The 19,545-nt window shown below is 47.0% G+C and overlaps 1 protein-coding gene across 1 annotated transcript in view; it reads right to left on the minus strand.

Moving 5' to 3' along the window:
* Window positions 1-19,545, minus strand: part of GNAI3 (G protein subunit alpha i3) — a 52,638-nt gene continuing 33,093 nt past the window's right edge. Inside the window, exons 4-9 of the mRNA XM_029068899.2 lie at window positions 15,583-15,740; window positions 13,602-13,730; window positions 6,487-6,616; window positions 5,694-5,847; window positions 1,372-1,584; window positions 1-1,269 (exon numbers count right to left, since the gene is read on the minus strand). Of these exons, the coding sequence (XP_028924732.1) occupies window positions 1,394-1,584; window positions 5,694-5,847; window positions 6,487-6,616; window positions 13,602-13,730; window positions 15,583-15,740 (762 nt within the window). The 3' untranslated portion in view covers window positions 1-1,269; window positions 1,372-1,393. The remainder of the gene's footprint in view (window positions 1,270-1,371; window positions 1,585-5,693; window positions 5,848-6,486; window positions 6,617-13,601; window positions 13,731-15,582; window positions 15,741-19,545) is intronic.

The raw sequence follows: 19,545 nt of genomic DNA on the forward strand, positions 1-19,545 counted from the left end.
GACTCTTTACTCACCATTTTAATACTGCTGACAACTAGAACAGACAGAAATCTGTACACGACAAGTGGAAAAAGGAGCCCCGTCATGAAACAGCTTCGGCAAAAGGACATACTGACTAAGAATGTTACTACAGTAGAAACAATGGCAAACAGGGATTTGGCACCACATTTACAAAATAAAGGCATGCACTGTTCATACAGTTTTGATGTCTCCAAATAGAAAAGGCCATGTTAGATGGAGGACAAGGTGCAGCTTTTACAAAATCCCCCACTGACAGACCGTGAGCACGCAAGCAGTTGCTTCTGTAGGTCTGGAGCAGCAGTGTCTTTTCGTCCAGTTTGGAATTTGGCAATTCACCTCTAAGTGGAAGATGCCCTGCCGGTGCCTCTCCCCTCTAAACTGGCTTTAGCACACACGGCCTCATATCTGAAGAATAGTAATTTGGTAATCAGCATAAACCAGGATAACCCTCAACCGTTAGCTTTAGAGTTGGGGGGAGGAACAGAGAGAAGAGGGAGACTAAGGAAAGGTGGGTGGAGAAGAGGGGAAGGAGAGAGGGAGAGAGAGAGAAAGACAGGGCAAATATCTTAACTGCAGAATTTTCCACATCATTTCCTTTGAGAAAACAATGACAATACTTTGAGCAGGATGGTAACATACATGACATCCAAAGAAGCTGTAACTAGATCCACAAGAACCCAAAAAGAACTTGAAGCTATTGTGGAAATATTAAATTCTGACCATACCAAGAGTTAAAAACCAAGAGTTCCTACTAAGAGGAATACTTCCAGGATTCTGGTCACATCATGTGCATAGTTAAGTGGTTTTTTTTGTTTTTTTTAATAAAGATTATTTTTCAAACAAGGAAATAAAATTTAGTCAAGTTATAGTTGTCTTGATGAAAAAAAACTTGAAAAACAGACTAGTGGTGATTTGTTAATCAAAGAGGGGTGGGGTGGGGAACAAGAGTAAGCTACATATTGAAGTTCTGGAATGCGGCATCTCAATGTCACAACAGCTCTATGCATTTGAGATTATGCAATCCAAGTGATGTCTGGATGTTCAAATCACACTGAATAGTTGTTCCACTTCCAATGTCTTTGACTTTAGCAACTCATACCAATTATAAGGTCCCTAATACAGAAGATTGTGCTAAAGAATGCTAAGATTCTGCATGCTGCTGACATTTCCCTGGTCCCATTCATGCTTGCAGCTGTCCCGCGAGAGACAGCAAAGAAGTCTGGCTCTTCACACTCCGGGCTGTGGTAACTAGAAAAAAAGAACAGCCTTCATCAGTGACCGTCGGTCCAGCCGGCCCAAGGGACCGCCGTGGCCCGCGAGACGAGGAAATGCAACTGCTCTGGGTTTTACCTTGCACTGGGGTTCACTCCGGTTAATAGAGTCCGCATTCCTTTAAGTTGTTTTTAATGATGACATCTGTAACGGCATCGAAAACAAACTGCACGTTTTTGGTGTCGGTGGCACAGGTGAAGTGGGTGTAGATCTCCTTGGTATCTTTTCTTCGGTTTAAATCTTCAAACTGACATTGGATGTAGGCAGCCGCCTCTTCGTAAGTATTGGAGCCTAGAGTGGGAGGGGAAGGCACAGTTTAAGATTAGCTCTGCAGAGGCACCCTGCTCGACTGACATGCACTGTACTAAGCACCAGGAGAGATATTCTTCTCTCTGTGGCATTTGTTAAGCATTTACTAAGTGTCACTCACTATTCTAAGTGCTGGGGAGATACCAGTTAATCAGGCTGGCCATCGTTCCTGTCCCACATGGGTCTCACAGCCTAAGAGGGAGGAGAGGCATTTAATCCCTGTTTTACAGTTGAGGAAACTGAGGCCCAGAGAAGTTAAGAGACTTGCTCAAGATCACCCGGCAAGCAACTGGCAGAGCCGGGATCAGAGCCCAAGTCTTCTGACTTCCAGGCCTGTGGTCTCTCCATCAGGATAGGGTTAAGACTCTATATACTAGGCGACACTGCTTCTCCTCAGAGAAGTTAATAGAGTTGGACACAGACTCCCACCCAACAAGGGACTCCCAACCTACGTGGCTGGAACGGGGTGTTGGGGAACTGGAGGTTTCTGCAAGGGTTCTTGGGAGGAACATGACTTTAGTGGCCAAGGAATGGATAGTGGTTGGGAGGCTGGCAGCTGGTCAGGAAGAGATTATAGAAACCACCCTACTCCACACAGATGTAGTCCCCCAGGGCGATGAGGCCTGGAGCATCCATTACTGTAATTCCACGTGGACACTGCTGCCAATGTAACAGCCCCTTCCCTTGACAAGGTTTCACTTTCCAGAGGTCACTTTCTTTAACAAGCATAAGTTCAGTGACTTGCAGGAGAGTTAAATATTGCCCACATCCCCTAAACCTGGACCCAAAAGGGTGAGTTGGGACCATGATGCAGGGTTGAAATGCCGGCAGGGAGCACTCTGGGAGAAGAGACGGTGGCCGCTTGGAGTGTCTCTTGGAGCAAAGTCTCTCAGGGAGAGGGAGGACGACTGGGAAGAGAGCCAGCTCCCTAAGAGGAGAATTACCCTCACCTAGCTCTAATGAACTGCATTCCAAAAGGCCAATGAGAGGGTCCCAGAGGGAGCCACGTGGTCCTTCTTAATCCCACCCACCATCCCGCAGAATAGCCCACCCTCCTTGTCTGAACAAGTCCCATTACTTAGCAAGGCATAACTTGCATGTTCTCAGAACCTAGGTAGGGTCAGCTCTCAATTATCTGCAGTGGCGGGGACATGAGAGGGTGGATAAATTAAATCCACAGAGAAGCCATGAAACACTAAAACTTTCTCCCTCCTCCTTCGCCAACACCCCAAAAGCCACTTCAGTACTTCTCGATTTACGCCCATCACAAGGTGCATGTATGTAATCAATATAGGGTCCGTGGTATCTATCGACCTATTTATGCCACTTATTTATAGTATTTATTGGGTGCTTCCTGTGTGCAGAGCACTGTAATAAGCTCTTGGGTGAGTACAAAAGAGTTGGTGGCCACATTCATTCACCTAGTAATCTGATTATTATAATTGGGTGTTTGTCGAGCACTTACTATGTATCAAGCCCTGTTCTAACTGCTGGGATAGATGCATGGTTCGTCCTACCAAACTTTTGCAAATGCCTCTTGTATTCTTTTCTTCTTCTCTGCATCCCATCTGCAAATAATTTGGGTTTGCCTGGACCCCACCATTAGTCTATAAGCTCCTTGGGGGCAGGGAACAAGATCTTCTTCCTATTTATCTGCTCAGCACCTTTTCTTTTCAATGGTTTTTGCTAAGCACTTATTAGATGCCGGGCACTGCACTAAGTGTTGCGATAGATAAAAACCAATCAGATTATTACAGTCCGTGTCCCACACTGGACTCACAGTCTTAATCTCCATTTCACGGATGAGGTAACAGGCTCAGGGTCACACAGGAGACAAATGACAGAGCTGGAATTAGAATCCGGGTCCTTCTGATTCCCAGGCCTGTGATCTATCCACTAGACCATGCTGCTTCTCTAAGCACTCAGGACAGTGTGCTCAACAGAACACATTCACTATCTACCACTGAAGGCTTTACCCAAGCTGCTCACAAGAAATAATTGGTCATAATTATCCTGCCGACCCACCTTTACCTGCCCACCAGCCAGAAGGAAAAGGTGAAGGAACAAGGAATTTGGGGCTGAAATGCTGAAGTGTACCTTCTACACAAGGTACATATCTTACCACAAACCGGAGAGTTAAATTACTAAATACCCAAGTGCTAGGTGCAAGTAGTAAATGATGATCCGGAGCTATACGGTAAAACCCTACATCTCACTAGAGTGGTGCTGTTGGAAAATGCAGACTTATGACACTGTTCCTCCTGCATCCTCAAGTCAACAAGGAGAAGGTTCTTAGGATCCTGCAATTTTTCCACCCGTTTTTTAAAAAAAAAACCAAACCAAAACTGTTTGGATGGATTTGAATTCAAACCAAGTGAATGCAGGAAAGATGACATCGGGAAATCCTCTGCCTAGATTTCTGGATCTTACTCCTGTCTTCCCCAGACCACTCTACTCCTATACTTCCTGGAGCTATAGCAGCTACTGGAATGGCCTCAAAACCGGGCTGCCCAGGCAATGCGTAGACCCACCTCTCAGAGGGAGACTCCCAACCCCCTTGCCCAGCTTCCTAGAGCTAGAGGACTGGCTCAAGGGAAGGAGCCCAAGAGGGATAAGGGTCAGCTCTATCATTTAGCCTGCCCTTGGACAGCCCAGTATCCCTGGGATATCAAGGATTTTATTCCACTGTTTTTTAAAGGACTCAAGAGACACCCACACCCCCCACACACAAACACCAACCCCTCATGACCAAATTAACCCTTCCCTAAGATTAATTTTGGCTGGCTAGTCAAATCAGATCATAGCAAACCAAACCTGGGTTCCTTGAGTTTGGTGTGTGTAGGTCTAGCTGCTTTTATATGTAGAACACTGTCTAGATTTCAGGTCTTAGATTTTTTTTTTTCGCCTGAGATGTTTAAACAGGATTCATTGCATATCTTCAGATCTGCTCTCTGTGCCCAGGCTGCTGTCTGGCTGACTGCTTCTGGTTCAACAGCCTCGTGATGCTGTCTTGTGGTTGGTTAGCACAACCTGGGTATTTTCTGGGTTTGCTTATTGACTGGTGAAGACAACCACAGCTCAGTCTCGCTTATAGCGGCCACAGGAAATATGCCGGAAGGTATGGGGATTTATTAGGGCTTGAAGTTCCAGGTTCCCAAGACAAGAGCCAGTCTATTCTGGTGTAGAAGTTTCTTTTCAGAAAGGCAATTTGACAAGGAGTAACTTGCACGCAGCCCAACCCGCAGATATAATAATAATAATTTGAACTTCACAGCACTTGCATTTTACCACAGTACTTTCACATCAATTAGTTTATCCTCACAACATCTCTGTGAGGTAGGGAGAGGCAGGCATAACCCCATTTTACAAAGAAAGACACTGAGACACAAAGAGGCTAAGTGTCTTGCTCAAGGTCACACAGCAGACCCATACTTTGTCCACAAGGCCGGACTGCTTCTACATGGCCTTCCCAGCTGTTACTGGCCAGAAAAATCTTCACAAGCACTTAGAGTGTGCCTCGGTGAATCTGTGCCTTCTGAAGGACTACTCTGTGGGGTTTTACTGTATTTAGATCAGATCAGCCTTTACCCATCTGGCTTCCTCTTTAGACATTAAGCCTGGGGTTTGACAAAATAAGGGAAGGAACTAGCTAAACTGACCTCCGTAAACCCCAGGGTAGAGTCATGAGGCCTGCGGGTGTCCAATACATAGGTGAACCCCCAGATACTTTGCCTCTTCTGTGATCACGGGGTTGCAGTGTTTTTTCAGAAGAAAGGTAGTACGGTCAGTTGTTTCACGTGGGGTGATAACGCCCACCTTCTACCAGGTTCTTTTACCAGTTAGTGGAATAGCAGGTCAGGCTTTCTGACCTCCAGACTTAGGCATCAGCAACCCAGGCGCCCCCATACCCAGTTCTCCATCGGCCCTCACCACTACTTGCGTGGCAGGGGCAAGCATCTTGGGTGGCACGATGAGTGCCAACCGAGCCTGCATTTCACTCGCTTCCCCCAGATCCCTTATTTGGCTTGGCTGAGTGCCCCAGAAGCCAACCGATGACTTTTCTGAGTCAGGGCCTTCTCCCTGCCTCATACCTGTGTACTCTGGGTAACAGATCGTTAGTGGGCTCCTCTTTATCTTTTCCTCAAAGAGGTCTTTCTTGTTCAGGAAGAGAATGATCGACGTGTCTGTAAACCACTTGTTGTTACAGATGCTGTCAAACAGCTTCATGCTTTCATGCATTCGGTTCTGAAAGTGAAAAGAGGAGAAACGCAGGTTGCTAGGGAAACTTCCAAACAGAGCAACAAGCTCAAAGGGTCCAGAATACCCAGAGAGGATGTTTCAAAAACAGATGGGCTGGTTTGGGAGACAAGATCTGCCATGCCAGGGTCAAGCAACAGCATCCCTCGAGCGCTCACTCAGGGCTGAGAGATTGATAGGGCTATTTTTCATTAAGGACTGTGGTCTGGAGGGGCAGGCTTTGGAGAACTCCCCCCTCTTTAATGCTTTTAATTTTGCTCCCGTCATCCTCTTCTCTATATTGTCTACTGTTCCCCATTTAGACTGAACTCCTTGTGAGGCAGGGACCATGTGTGAACTCCTCCTTTTGTACCGATCCCACCTCTTAGAAGTGAAGATCACTTGCTCACAGTCACAAAGCAGCCAAATGGCTGAGCAGCGATTAGAGATTAGACGCCGGGACCTCTGACTTTTGGGCCCGTGCCGTGCTTTTCCCACTAGGTCACGCTGCTTCCTTCTATTACACTCTGATCGGGTCAGGGGGAATTCCGGCATATGGACGCAGGGTCTCTGGAGGCCGAGATGAAACGTCTTTCTCTCCTCCTCCACTCCTCAGTCTTTCCTTCTCCCAGTTCCACCCCAACATACCATCTCCTCATCCTCAGCCAGGACCAGGTCGTAATCGCTGAGGGCCACGCAGAAGATGATCGCCGTCACCCCTTCGAAACAGTGAATCCACTTTTTGCGTTCTGACCGTTGGCCGCCCACATCAAACATCCTGCGAGTGGAAAAGGAAGTTCAGGCTCAATATTCTCCCCAACAGATTGGGGTCAGGGCAGTGAGAAGGAAGAGGAGGAGGAGGGAGTGGGAGCAGGGCTGGAATTTTTCTGGCTGCCTCTTCTTACTCGAGAGAGAGAGGGTACAGAAAATGAACCAAGCAAACTCTTGATTATCTGTGGAAATCGGTACAGACAGCAGTGTGTGCCAAAGAAGTAAAATTCCCAGATAATCCCAATTCTCATTTTAAGCCCCATAGTTTCTTGGCCACCCCCATCTTTGGGGCTGCTTCACATTGGCCACAAAAGGGCCTGGGGATAGAGTCTTTTCTCTTTCCCACCCTCTGACTCGAGACCCTATGATTCACTGAAACGGCCAAGCGACCAGCAGCAGGAAGGAGTAGGCCGGGACCCAGATGGCTGCCCATTAGGCAATCAGCCCTTGAACTAAACAGTTGGTTGATCTGACTCAGTCAAGGCTACTGGAAGGAAAGATGACGCAAAACACCTGCATCTGTTAATGTCCCTTCTCTGACCCACCTCAGATGCAGACCTTCCCCTACAACACAAACGGAATCCACGCAATCTTTCCCTCTACACAGTAATGTGAGTCGGTGAGAGGGCCAGTGTACTTCCCACCAGATCCACTTCACCTCTTAGTCTACAGCCACAAAGTAGAACTGGCATCACCTAAGCACGCCAAAACTTCACTGGGATTTGATACTCCAAGCACAAGGAAGGGCAAGTCAATCAGCACAAAGAGAGTTGTCTTCTGGTGCCTTACGCCTCCTTTGCCAGGCCTGAACTCTCACCCTCTCTCTTCCAAGAGTTCTTGCCACCCTAATCTGACTTCAACTAGACCCCCTCAGGGTTTCCCATTTGACTCCCTCCAGCAAATCTGAGGGTTTGGCTAGACAGAGTCCTAAACTGCCAATGGCCATTCATTTCACATGAGCTCAAAGGGTGTTGAGACTTGCCCACAACTGTCAAGGGTTCCCAAGATCAATGCTTGTTGACAAAGAAGAAAGAGTTCTGGGAAGATGATAAAGAGAGAGATTAAAAAAAAACCACCACACAAACTTGGCACTCCCAACTCAAAAGGCTTTCCTAATGAGGAAGATGAATAAAACACCAAAGAGTGAACTGCTTGTGTTCTGTTCTTGCAAAGGAACAACTGCTCCTCTCCCTCACAACCCAGCTTCTCCTTTTGGTTATCTTGCAGAGACGTTTTCATCTCGTGGTCATGACACACCAATTTACGCTGGAAGATGACGCAACTGCTCATTTGCTTCAGTACAAGGTCGAACTGGGGGTTTGCGGGATGGAACCCAATACGTTCCACAGAGGAGTTTCTCAAGACATCGTATGCTGGAGACCCAGTTACTTTGGGACCGATAAGCCCCATGAGCCGCCAGAGCCCCGCTCAACATATTATGGATTTGCAAGGGGATGCCCAGGGGCTCTCAAGCCCACCATCTAAACTGGGACTTGGCCACCTTCTCTAGGTGCCGTATCAAACCCAGAACGGCTTGAGGGAAGTGGGTGGGGAGCACCCTGGGTTGCAGAGAGGAGCTGTCGCCACTACACTGGAGTCCTGGGTTCCCCTACCGGTCTCTGCCATCCAAGCAGGGATAGGGACAGATAGAAGCAGCGTGGCTCAGTGGAAAGAGCACGGGCTTTGGAGTCAGGGCTCATGAGTTCGAATCCCAGCTCTGCCACTTGTCAGCTGTGTGACTGTGGGCAAGTCACTTCACTTCTCTGTGCCTCAGTTCCCTCATCTGTAAAATGGGGATTAAGACTGTGAGCCCCACGTGGGACAACCTGATTCCCCTGTGTCTACCCCAGCGCTTAGAACAGTGCTCTGCACATAGTAAGCGCTTAACAAATACCAACATTATTATTATTAGAGGAGTCAAGGTGGGGTAGGAAAGAGCCTGGGTTAGTGACCTGTCTCAGAACTGGGGCAGAAGAGAGAGGACACCTGGCACAGTGGCCACTAAGTCAGGATCAGTGTCTGATGAGCAAGAGAGGATGGTCGGGCACCTCCACTTCTCCCACTCTGGGGACTGCTATCAAATCACTGCATCTGATTTAATATCCTACGGTTATGGCTATTTCGACCAGCAGGTCGGCCCTTGCAGTTTGTGCCTCGGGGAGAGAAGGAGAGATCAAGAGGGAGGAGGAAGTAAATACTTCTTCACTGAAGGCAGCAGTGTCAAAACTAAAGAAAACAATTCTTCACCCAAAATATGGTCAAACACATTCCATGTGGGCCAAAGATAACAATAGTAATCAGCAAGTTCAAGAGGAATTTGGATAACGAGGACAACAACCCATCTAAACTTTAAGATCCTTATGGGCAGGGAACCAACCAATATAACCAACTTTGTTATATTGTACTTTTCCAAGCACTTAGTACAGTACTCTGCACGCAGTAAGCACTCAATAAATACCAGCGACTGAACAGCAGTTGGGGCAGTGCAGTGTTCAAGCCTGGCTCTACAAAGAATAACCCTTATGCTAAACAGAAAACCAACCCTTTGGAGCCTGAAATACTAATACTGAATGAGACCAATGAGCTATCCCAGACCCATAGCTTGTCTCCACCCGAGCAAGAGGACGTTTGGAGAAACCATGTAATGGTCGCCTTCCTTCCTCTTAATCAACCTAATGACTAAGGACAAACCACTTACCTTTTCCCTTGACATCCCTGAATTTCCGTCATGTAACCCGTTTTACGTCTCTGGTCCGGGCAATGATCTATAAACACTTGTTGACTTTTTCTGCCACCACAAGTCTTCCCGTGGTAACAGAAATCCATATGTTTACCATCTGCTGGTATAAGAAATGCCTTTGTTTTGAATCCACTGCCTTCAAACTTCAAGGATGTTCTGTGATCACCCGGTCACACCCTTAGTGATTTTCTAAGCTTCAATCATCTCCACCTGCAGTCTTCCTTCATAGTCTCCATCATTCTAGACAGGAAAGTTCTAATCTTTCTAGCATTCCCATTTGGCAGCTTCTACAAGGCCCTGATTGTCTCGACTGCTCTTCTCAAATCCTTCTTCAGTTCCGTCCTTCCTAAGATATGATGACTGACTGACGACCAAAACGCGGCTTGCATTCCAGGTGCCCATAAGCCAGGGTTGCTTTGTTTTCTATGCCCTTCCTGATGATACACGAGCCTGGGAGTCAGAGGACCTGAGTTCTAAATCCTGGCTCTGCCAAATGTCTGCCTTATGACCTTGGACAATACATTTAACGTCTCTGTAGAGTGGGGAGTCAGTATCTGTTCTCCCTCCTACTCAAGACTATGAGCCCCATTTGGGACAGGGACTGTGTCCAATCTATATTACCTAGTACTTAGTACAATGCTTGGCACAAATGCTACAATTCTTAAGACACCCAATACTTGGCTGACCTGATGGTTTGCTGCCCTTAAATGGACCCATTGAAAAAGTCAATAAAAACTCCACCTTCCTGAGCCATGCCCAGAAGTCAGCCCCATCATGTAGATGTGATTTGATTTCTTTTTTTCTAGTTGCATTATTTTGCACTTGCTCACACTAAAGCTCATCTGTCATTTTTTGCACTTGCTCACACTAACGCTCATCTGACACTCAGCCCTAAGGGGTCTTCTGTATTCTGTCAGCCAAGCATTTTTCACCAATTAGAAGATCAGAGTGTCACCTGCAAATTGAAGTTTTCACCGTGTGCTCCCTCCTCAATCAATCCATCAGCAGCATTTGAGTGCTTACTGTGCACAGAGACTGCACTAAGCGCTTGGGAGAGTACAATAGAACAGAGTTGGTAGACAAGCTCCCTGGCCACAAGGACCTTACAGCCTAGATGATCTTACAGTCCTGATCACCTACAAAGTTACTCAATGAAACCGGTCTGAGCCCTGATCACTTATCCCGGCTCTGCCACTTGTCAGCTGTGTGACCTTGGGCAAGTCACTTAACATTTCTGTGCCTCAGTTACCTCATCTATAAAATGGGGATGAAGACTGTGAGCCCCATGTGGGACCACCTGATTACCTTTTACCTACCCCAGTGCTTAGAACAGTGCTTGGCACATAGTAAGCACTTAACAAATACCAACATTATTATTATTATTATTATTACTGTGGTCAAGGAATGTTTCTACCAACTCTGTTGAACTGTACTTTACCAAGTGCTTAGTACAGTGCTCTGCACACGGTAAGTGTTCAATAAAAAACATTGATGATGAACCCTGGCGGACACCTCCACTGACACTTCACCCCTCTAGTGGTCATCCTCCCCTACCCTCTGTTTCCTCTCCTTGCCATTTGTCTAATAAAAATAACAACAGTGGCGCTTAAGCGCTTACTAGGTGCCAGGCACTGTACAAAGTGCTGGGATGGATATAAGCAAATCGGGTTGGACACTGTCCCTGTCCCACGAGGGGCTCACAGTCTCAAACCCCATTTGACAGATGAGGTAACTGAGGAACAGAGACGTGAAGTGACTTGCTCAAGGTCATACGGCAGGCAAGTGAGAGAGCTGGGATTAGAACCCATGACCTTCTGACTCTCAGGCCCATGCTCTATACACTATGCCCTGCTGCTTCTCACTATTTTCTATTCATTAACAAACAATCCTGCCAATACCTCGGTTAAGCAGGTTGCCGCTTTCTAAATCTTTGGGGGCAGAACCATACAGATCCCTGGAAAAATCTATCCACGTCCCACATTTAGTGACCCCTTCAAAGAGTTCTGGCAGATGAATGAGGTATAGAAGCCACACTGTCTTCCCTCTCCAAAGGCTGTGTTTATCCAAGTATGCAGTGATCCTAAATTTAATTACAGATTCCACTGATTTGCCACTTAGAGCAGGGAGGCTCACTGGTCTATAATTCCTAGAGTCACCTTTGGAAACCTTCCTCTATATGGGAGTTACATTGGCGATCTTCCAGTCCCTGGAACAGAAGCGATTCATAATAACAGGTTACATGCTCTTGCCAGGAGCTCTCCAACTTTGCTCCAAATTCCCTCAGCATTCTGACCGACGCCATCTGGCCCCAGTGATTTGTTTCCTTTGTGTTTATCAATTTGCTCCAAAGTCTCTTGAGTGCTCACAATCTGATCCAGCTCCTCTGAGCCTGTCTGCTGTAGAGAACAATTTGGACAAATGAACCTCTCTAACATCGCCCTCAGAAAAGACCAAACTAGAGAGTACACTGAACTTCTTAGCTGCCTATTGTTGCAACCTTGGCTAACTACACCTTCCACCCTGAGCCTCTAACTGCCCCACAGATGTCCAGGCAATTTCCTCCTTTTCATATGTCTGAAGAAGAATTTATTGTCAGTGCTGGGGTCTCACGTAAGATGCTCTTCAAAATTCTCATGGGTCCATCAAATTTCCTGTTTGAACCAGACCTGTTGCTCTTGCTGCCCTGTCCTGAACTCATTCGGGTAAGCATTTCATTTTTCAAAAGGATGATTTTTTTCCCTGCCAATGCTCTTTTTATTCTGCTATTTAGCCACGCCAGAGTTTCTAGACTGTAAATTCATTGCGGGCAGGGAATGTTTCTATTACACTGTTGTTTGTACTCTCTCCAGCATGTAACACAATACCCTGCACACAGTAAGCACTTAATACAATTGACTGGTTTCTGTTCTCGCTGCAGGGGTACGACTTCATCAATAACATATATACACATATATAAACACAGAGAGATTAGAAAGCTTATTTGTATAATAGATACAACATATAATCCCATCACAAATCCATGTTGCAAGGCACGTTAGTGCTTTCTGTTAGATACATTAGGCAGTACACTAAAGGCAAGTTGTGTTTTATTCCAGAAGAAATGTGTAGGCTGAGTTACTTGTTCACCCTTGAAATGGCTTTTAAATTCAGAATTTTTATGAGGTTCCCAAATCAAAACTGTTGAAGCTTGCAGAAAATCCTTGCATAGGTCTGAAGACCTAAGAAAAAGCACTTTTAAAAAGGAAAGAGCCCTTCGTTAGTTCGTCCTAGCCGTTCTACTGCACGAAGCCAAAGCTAAATAGCATAAAGGATTCCAATGTTAGATTAGAAGGCTAACTGCAGTCTATGATTTGGAAAAATAAGCTCTAATGGGATTTGAAGCAAGGCTTTGACCATGGGTGGATAAAACAGTATGATGAAAAAGGGAGTTAGTGAGAAGGGAGAGCGTTAAGAAGAAAATTCAACCAGGCAGCTCTCTAGTCGTTACAAATAAAAGGAAAACTGGCAAAGTTGAGAGTCCAAATTGGGCCTGCTTAAAATAAGCTACCCCAATGAGAAAGCCCTTTGGCGAGTAACAACATATGGGTAACTCAAATCAGCCCCAGCTGCGGAAACATAAGAGCAGCCTCTGTTTACATGGAATTCCCCGCCCTTGACCCCTTTGCACCGACCTCTGCCCCAAATCGGGCTTTGTGAGAGTCCCTGTTTCCAGAGTTTTATTCTGCATGACCACACACAAAGCAGTCCAAGAGCCAGGGTGAGGTCAGCTCTGTTAGAAATAAAAGGAAAAGCTAAGCGAATAACAAAGTTCAAAAACTGATAAGAATGAGCATTTCTCTTTTTGACACTCGATGGACAGAAGGGCAGTAAACAGGCCTGGTATTCGACAGTGTCCCTTGATTATGCCTTTTAACCTGTTAAGCAGCAAATGTTCTATACCTGTTTCGGTGATTCCAACATAAAAGCAGCTGAAAGGAATAAAACGAATGACAAAAATCAACTGGTGACAAAGTGAGTAATTTCTGAAGCAAAACAAAAGAAATCACATCACAGGACAGAGTTACTTGAAGCTTTTTGGTGAGAGGAGAGCTGCAAAACTACATAGCCTCTAGCAGATGCCCAGTACATTATTTGCTGAAAGGGACGGTAATGGTGACAACAGGTGGGAAAATGATCTTGAGAAATGCAATCTAAGATGCAAAAGTGCTCTCTGCAGGGAAAGCAGCTCGAGTCCAATAAACCAGAAACTCACTTGAAGTACAGGTCTTTGAAGGTGAAATGAGTCTCCACGATGCCTGTAGTTTTCACTCTTGTTCGAAGCACGTCTTGTTGAGTTGGAATATAGCTGGTTTGGGATATTCTGTCCAGGTCATTCAGGTAACTAAATGAAGACAACCACATCATGTTAAAAAAAAAATAATAAAAAATCTACCAAACAAGACGTATGCGTTGCATGTCAACAAACTACCTTTATGCACCCTAGGAAGAAGAGATTCCTAACAGGGCAGCACTATTTTAAACCCAAAAATATACGATAAATGGAGACCAATGCTAAACAGAGGATCTGAAATCCACGAGGGGAAAAAGTTTCATTCTGTATTGTCGGACTGTGAAAATCTTTGGAAGCCTGAGAATGTCTTCCATATTCATGGTTTTATGCATATGTTCTCTCTCATAGGCAAAAGACAACATAGAGGATAGTTCAAATGGGCAACCTCAGACCCCGACATCATTTGGAAGGCTAAGCAGGAGCCTCAAAGCAAAAGTGTTTCCCCCATCCAAAGGCCCAGAACCACTTCTCTTTTTCCTTATTCCACTGGCTATCGAGGAACGAGGCCCCAACTTTGAAGGCTGCTTCTCCGGAGCCCCTGCAGCGGCACCTCTTCTCCCTTTAACAGTTGAGGCACGGAAGCGGAGGAAGTGGCGGTGAAGCCTGGGTCTGCAGCGCAGGATCCAGAGCAGCCATTCCAATCCCCAAGCAGCAGCCTTGAGCTGGAGGAAGCACTGAGTTGCTGCCCAGGGGACACCGACATGTCTGAGGGAATAACAGGGGTACTGGTGACCATGTATGGTGTCACTACTGAATATAATCCACATTCAATAGCCAGGAAGACAGTGGTTAACCACTTTCCCAGGTTTAAGTTCATTGAGGATTTTGAGACCACAAAGTATATATCGGGGCAGAACCGATACACCATTGCCCACTTAACCGGTGTTAAACAAATGGCCCCAGATAGAACATAAACGAATAATGGAGAAAACCCCAAACCTAGGAAGTTCTAACACTACTAATCCTGGGAAACTGCCAACAGGTTTGGTCCTGCTTGTCAATGAGAAGACATCCTGATGAACTCCCAGCAGTTTTCTCCTGGACCAGAGAGGGGCCTACAATCACATGGCAAATGATTGAAGCCTCTCGTTTACCAGTAAGGAACCTATGCAAATGAAATGAAACCAGACTCTGGGAAGTGGAGCAAAGGATAGTTTTCAGACTGGTCAACCGCTCGGTTTCCTAATGCCTGTACAGTGGAATGAGGCCTACAAAAACAAACAACTGTGGCACCGGAAGAGGGCACTGCCTGCATCCAGTCTGGGGTGATGTCGATTCCATTACAAGAATCTGGCGGTTTTCAGAGATGGGCACTGGGGGGGGTCAGACCTGGCCGACCAAGCAATCACTCAGACCATCCAGAGCACCATCGACCGAGCGAGCTGTGAATGCAGAGTTCGAGATGGGGAAATGGACCATCTTTATGCCTTGTGGGAAACTAAACCCTGCCTAGGATCAAGCAGCTAAGGGTCTATTCCCCATATTGGATGCCTCGACCCTGACCTTCGACTCACCGTCTGGCTCTCCTTTCGCTGCCTGCTCTTGGCTCCCCCGAGTCGAGTGACACAATCACCAAGGGGGAGCTAGTGCAGAATAAATTTCCCCTGGAGCTCATTTCACGTTAGCTGCTGCCAGCAACGGAAAGTGTATTTCTAATGTCACCAGACACCCTTGGAGAGCAACTGTGCCCCCAGCAGAGCTCCGGGAATTCACCTCCCATTTCCACTGCCACCCACCCCGTCCGACTGGGTGTTCATCCCACAGCCGGGAAGGGAGGATATCCAAGTTACTGTAACTGAAAGGAAAAAGGACCACAACCCAAACTGCCATCCCGAGGTGGACAATGGAATATCTCTGGGGTCATCTCAACAGGCATCCATCCCCGCCAGGAACGGGGACTTACTATGAGGCCGAGTCGTTCAGCTGGTATTCCCGGGACCTGCTGAAGCAGGCTTGGACCCCATCATCCCGCCATAACCGTTTAATCACCCCAGCGAGTTCGGGCGTCATGACTCCTTCTTCAGCACTGCCAGCTAAAACAAAGAGCTGCCGAGCGTCGTCCTATAGAAAGCGGTTAGGGGAAAAAAGAAAGAGGTGAGCTCAGCCAGGCTGTCCCTTTCTACCACTCAAAGGCACGTTCCAGTAAATGAACAGCTCTTGGGATTTCTGGTCCCAAATACGGGCAATACTAAGCTTTTTACTTTCTGGTTACTACTGCCCGGCCCAGAGGTGGCCCAGTTGAGAGGAAAGGAGCTTCCTCTCTCCTCAGAACCACTTCTTCCCCGACAAGGTGGACTCAACTTCCCTGCTGTGTCTCAGCAAGACCCGGTGAAAGCAAAGAACTCACTGCTGACCAGAGGAATATTCTCCTTTCAAATGGAGAGGCAATCTACCTGATCAGCCTTCGAGATGCCACACTGGCAATGTGATAATAACATGCCGAGCACCGTACCAAGCACTGAGGTAGATACAAGTTCATTGGGTCAGACACAGTCTCTTGTCCCTCCCCGGGCTGACAGTCTAAGTAGGAGGGAGAACAGGAATTGAATCCCCATTTTACAGAGGAGGAAACTGTGGCCTGGAGAAGTGAAGTCACTTGCTCCAGGTTACCCAGAAGGTACGCGACAGAGCCAATATGAGGACGCAGGTCCTCTGACTCCCAGGCCGGGGCTCTTTCCCCTGGGTCCCGTGTGAGGCAAGGAGTGGACAGGCAGCTCGAGTCAGGGCTGGCCCACAACGCTACTAGGCTGACTGAGTTTTTTAAGGGGACCACAGCTCTGGACACTGTGGAGAGGCAGCATGGTTTAGTGGATAGAGCATGGGCCTGGGAGTCAGCAGGACCTGGGTTCTAATCCCAGCTCTGCCACATGTCTGCTGTGTGACCCTGGACAAGTCACTTCACTTCTCTGTGCCTCAGTTCCCTCATCTGTAAAATGGGGATTAAGAGTGTGAGCCCCATGTGGGACATGGACTGCGTCCAACTTAACTGACTTGTATCTATCCCAGCTCTTAGAACAGTGCTTGGCATATAGTAAGTGCTTAACAAGTACCATGATTCTTATTGCCATAGTTATTATTATTACTAGATGACATACATGAGCGGCAGTAAGCTCCCCCACAAGGCTTATTCAATCCCCCGACATACAGACTGTGGCTCCCAGAAATGTCAGCCCACAAGGTGGCCGTCCACACAGACCTGAGATGGACACTGGCCAAGCCCAGGGTGCCCACAGAGCAGCTCTCTCTCCTCTGCCTCAGGACTCCAGCCAGGCCAAGTCAAAAGAAGAGCAGAGGCTGGGTCAGACAATAATAAATAATAATTGTGATGGTACTTGTTAAGCGCTTACTGCATTCCAAGCAAGCACCGTTCTAACCTCTGGGGTAGATCAAGGTAATCAGATTGATTACAGTCCTTGTCCCACATGGGGATCACATTCTTCATCCCCATTTTACAGGTGAGGTAACTGAGGCAAGACTGATGATGATGATGGCATCTGTTAAGAGCTTACTATGTGCCAAGCACTGTTCTAAGCACTGGGAGAGATACAAGGTTATCAGTTTGTCCACGGTGGGGCTCACAATCTTAACCCCCATTTTACAGATGAGGTAACTGAGGCAGGAGAAGTTAAGTGACTCGCCCAAGGGCACCCAGCGGATACATGGCAAAGCTGGGATTAGAATCCAGGCCCTTCTGACTCCTAGGCCGCTGTTCTATCCACTGAGCCACGCTGCTTCTTGACTCGAGCCCCACACTTACTGATTGATCTGACCGTGATCTGGGCCTCAAGACACCAACTCGTAGGGGACTCTGCCCTGAAGGTTTCTAGCAGAGGGAAGAGGACCAAAGAGAGAGATGGAACGAAAAGAATGTAACAGCTTCCTAATCAGCCAGAAAGCCTAAAACTGGAGGAAAGGAGGAAACTGCAAAGTAGGAGGAGAAATATTCTGTGTGCCACAAGGGGGAGGAGAGGAAAAGGAAAAAAAATAGTGAGTGAAATCTGAAGTACTCCCCTGAGGGCAAGCAGGAATTGTGTCTTCTTCTTCCTTTAACTCCTCACGGGGCCCAGTTGGGTGCTCCAGCTCACAACGGCCCCTCCAAACCCACTGCTGCCAACTGCGGCCAGACTGCAGAAGAGCAAGTGTGTGTGTGGGGAAACCGAGGCAGAGAAGAAAGGGCAGAGGACCAGCAGGCTTGAGAGCACAAACCAGTCCAGATCCTCAAGGACAATGTATCTGGACCTCGTACCTTGGTAAGGAGAGAGGGGCTGGGAATGTTGGATTTTACCATGAGGCAGATAATGTTCAAACAATTTCGAGGACTCAGCAGGGAGAACTTATAGACGGGAGATACACACAGTGTGAAAAAGAAAAGATAATCCAACCCACAAGGAGCAGCTGGGTGAAAAATACCGTAATAATACTCAAAGCAGTTGCAGCTCCCAGGTTCAAGATGGTTTTAGTACACAGGGACAGAAGATGATTCAACTGCAGCCTTGCTGTTGCCTTCTATTCCTAGTAGCCAGAAACAATTTTTAAAAACCACCAGCTCCGGAGGCCAATTTCCCTCTCCAATAGCTATAATTCATCTGGGTCAGAAAGGAGGGTTTCTTAAGCAGCCCAAAAGGTGCCCGAAGGATGCTGAAAAGAAATCAAATAGACTAGGCAGCAGCAGGGAAGAGAAAAGAGGAGTCAGAGCAACAGCTCCCAGCCAGATCTACTGTTCAAATACAATCACAAAGGGTCCAACCATGACCACGCCACAGGGAGTCCAGATTGCAGGCCGAGCCAAGTGTTCGCCCGTTGCTATTCTGGGGGGTTGGGATGAGATGTTTTTGAAACACCACACTGCTTTCCCAGCACATCCCGGCAGTAGGCAAACTTCCATAACGGGATGAATATAGACACGGCCAGGGAGAAGACTCTTGCGTGCAATTTTGGTCATGGGCAGCAGTCATTAGCAGAAAGGATGGCTTAGTGCCCAAGATGAGAAGAATGTCAGCATCCAGAGGACTGACCCAGGACAGCCCCAGAACTCTCACCAGCTACCATTTTGTGACAGAGCTGTCCCAAACAGGGTCTTTGGACAGGACGGAAAAACAAGCAGAGTGACGGGATCACTTCTGATCAGGATTTGCATTTTCCTCCCCCACAGAGGGGTCTGAGTGCTAGTATCACCATGGAAGCAATCAATCATATTTATTGAGCACTTACCGTGAGCAGAATGCTGAACTAAGCGTCTGGGAGAGTACAATAAAACCAAGTGGCAGACACGTTCTCTGCCCACAACGAGTTTACAGTCTAAAGGAAAATTCAAACTTGCAAATTTGCAAAGTTCCTTCTCCATCTCTGCTGGCAGCAACATCCTACTTACAGATTACTTGGAGACAACCCTGTAGACTGTAAGGTCCTTGTGGGCAGGGATCGCATATAACAATTTTGTTGTATTGTACTGAGAAGCAGCGTGGCTTAGTGGAAAGAGCACGGGCTTGGGAGTCAGAGATCATGGGATCTAATCCTGGCTCCACCACTTAGCTGTGTGACTCTGGGCAAGTCACTTAACTTCTCTGTGTCTCAGTTACCTCATCTGTAAAATAGGGATTAAGACTGTGAGCCCGACATGGGACAACCTGATTACTTTGCATCTACCTCAGCACTCAGAACAGTGCTCGGCACATAGTAAGCACTTAACAAATATTATTATTATTATTACTTTTTACAAGTGCTTAGAGCAGTGCTCTGCATAGTGGTAAATGCTCATTGACTTTGGGCCTCAACTGGAGACATTTGCTAGCAGGGGGCAAGGACTAACAAATAATAATGATATAACTGTGGTATTTGTTAAGCGCTCACTCTGTGCCAGGCACTG

This window comes from Ornithorhynchus anatinus, chromosome 7 (assembly GCF_004115215.2).
Source record: "Ornithorhynchus anatinus isolate Pmale09 chromosome 7, mOrnAna1.pri.v4, whole genome shotgun sequence".
Lineage (NCBI taxonomy): Eukaryota > Metazoa > Chordata > Mammalia > Monotremata > Ornithorhynchidae > Ornithorhynchus > Ornithorhynchus anatinus.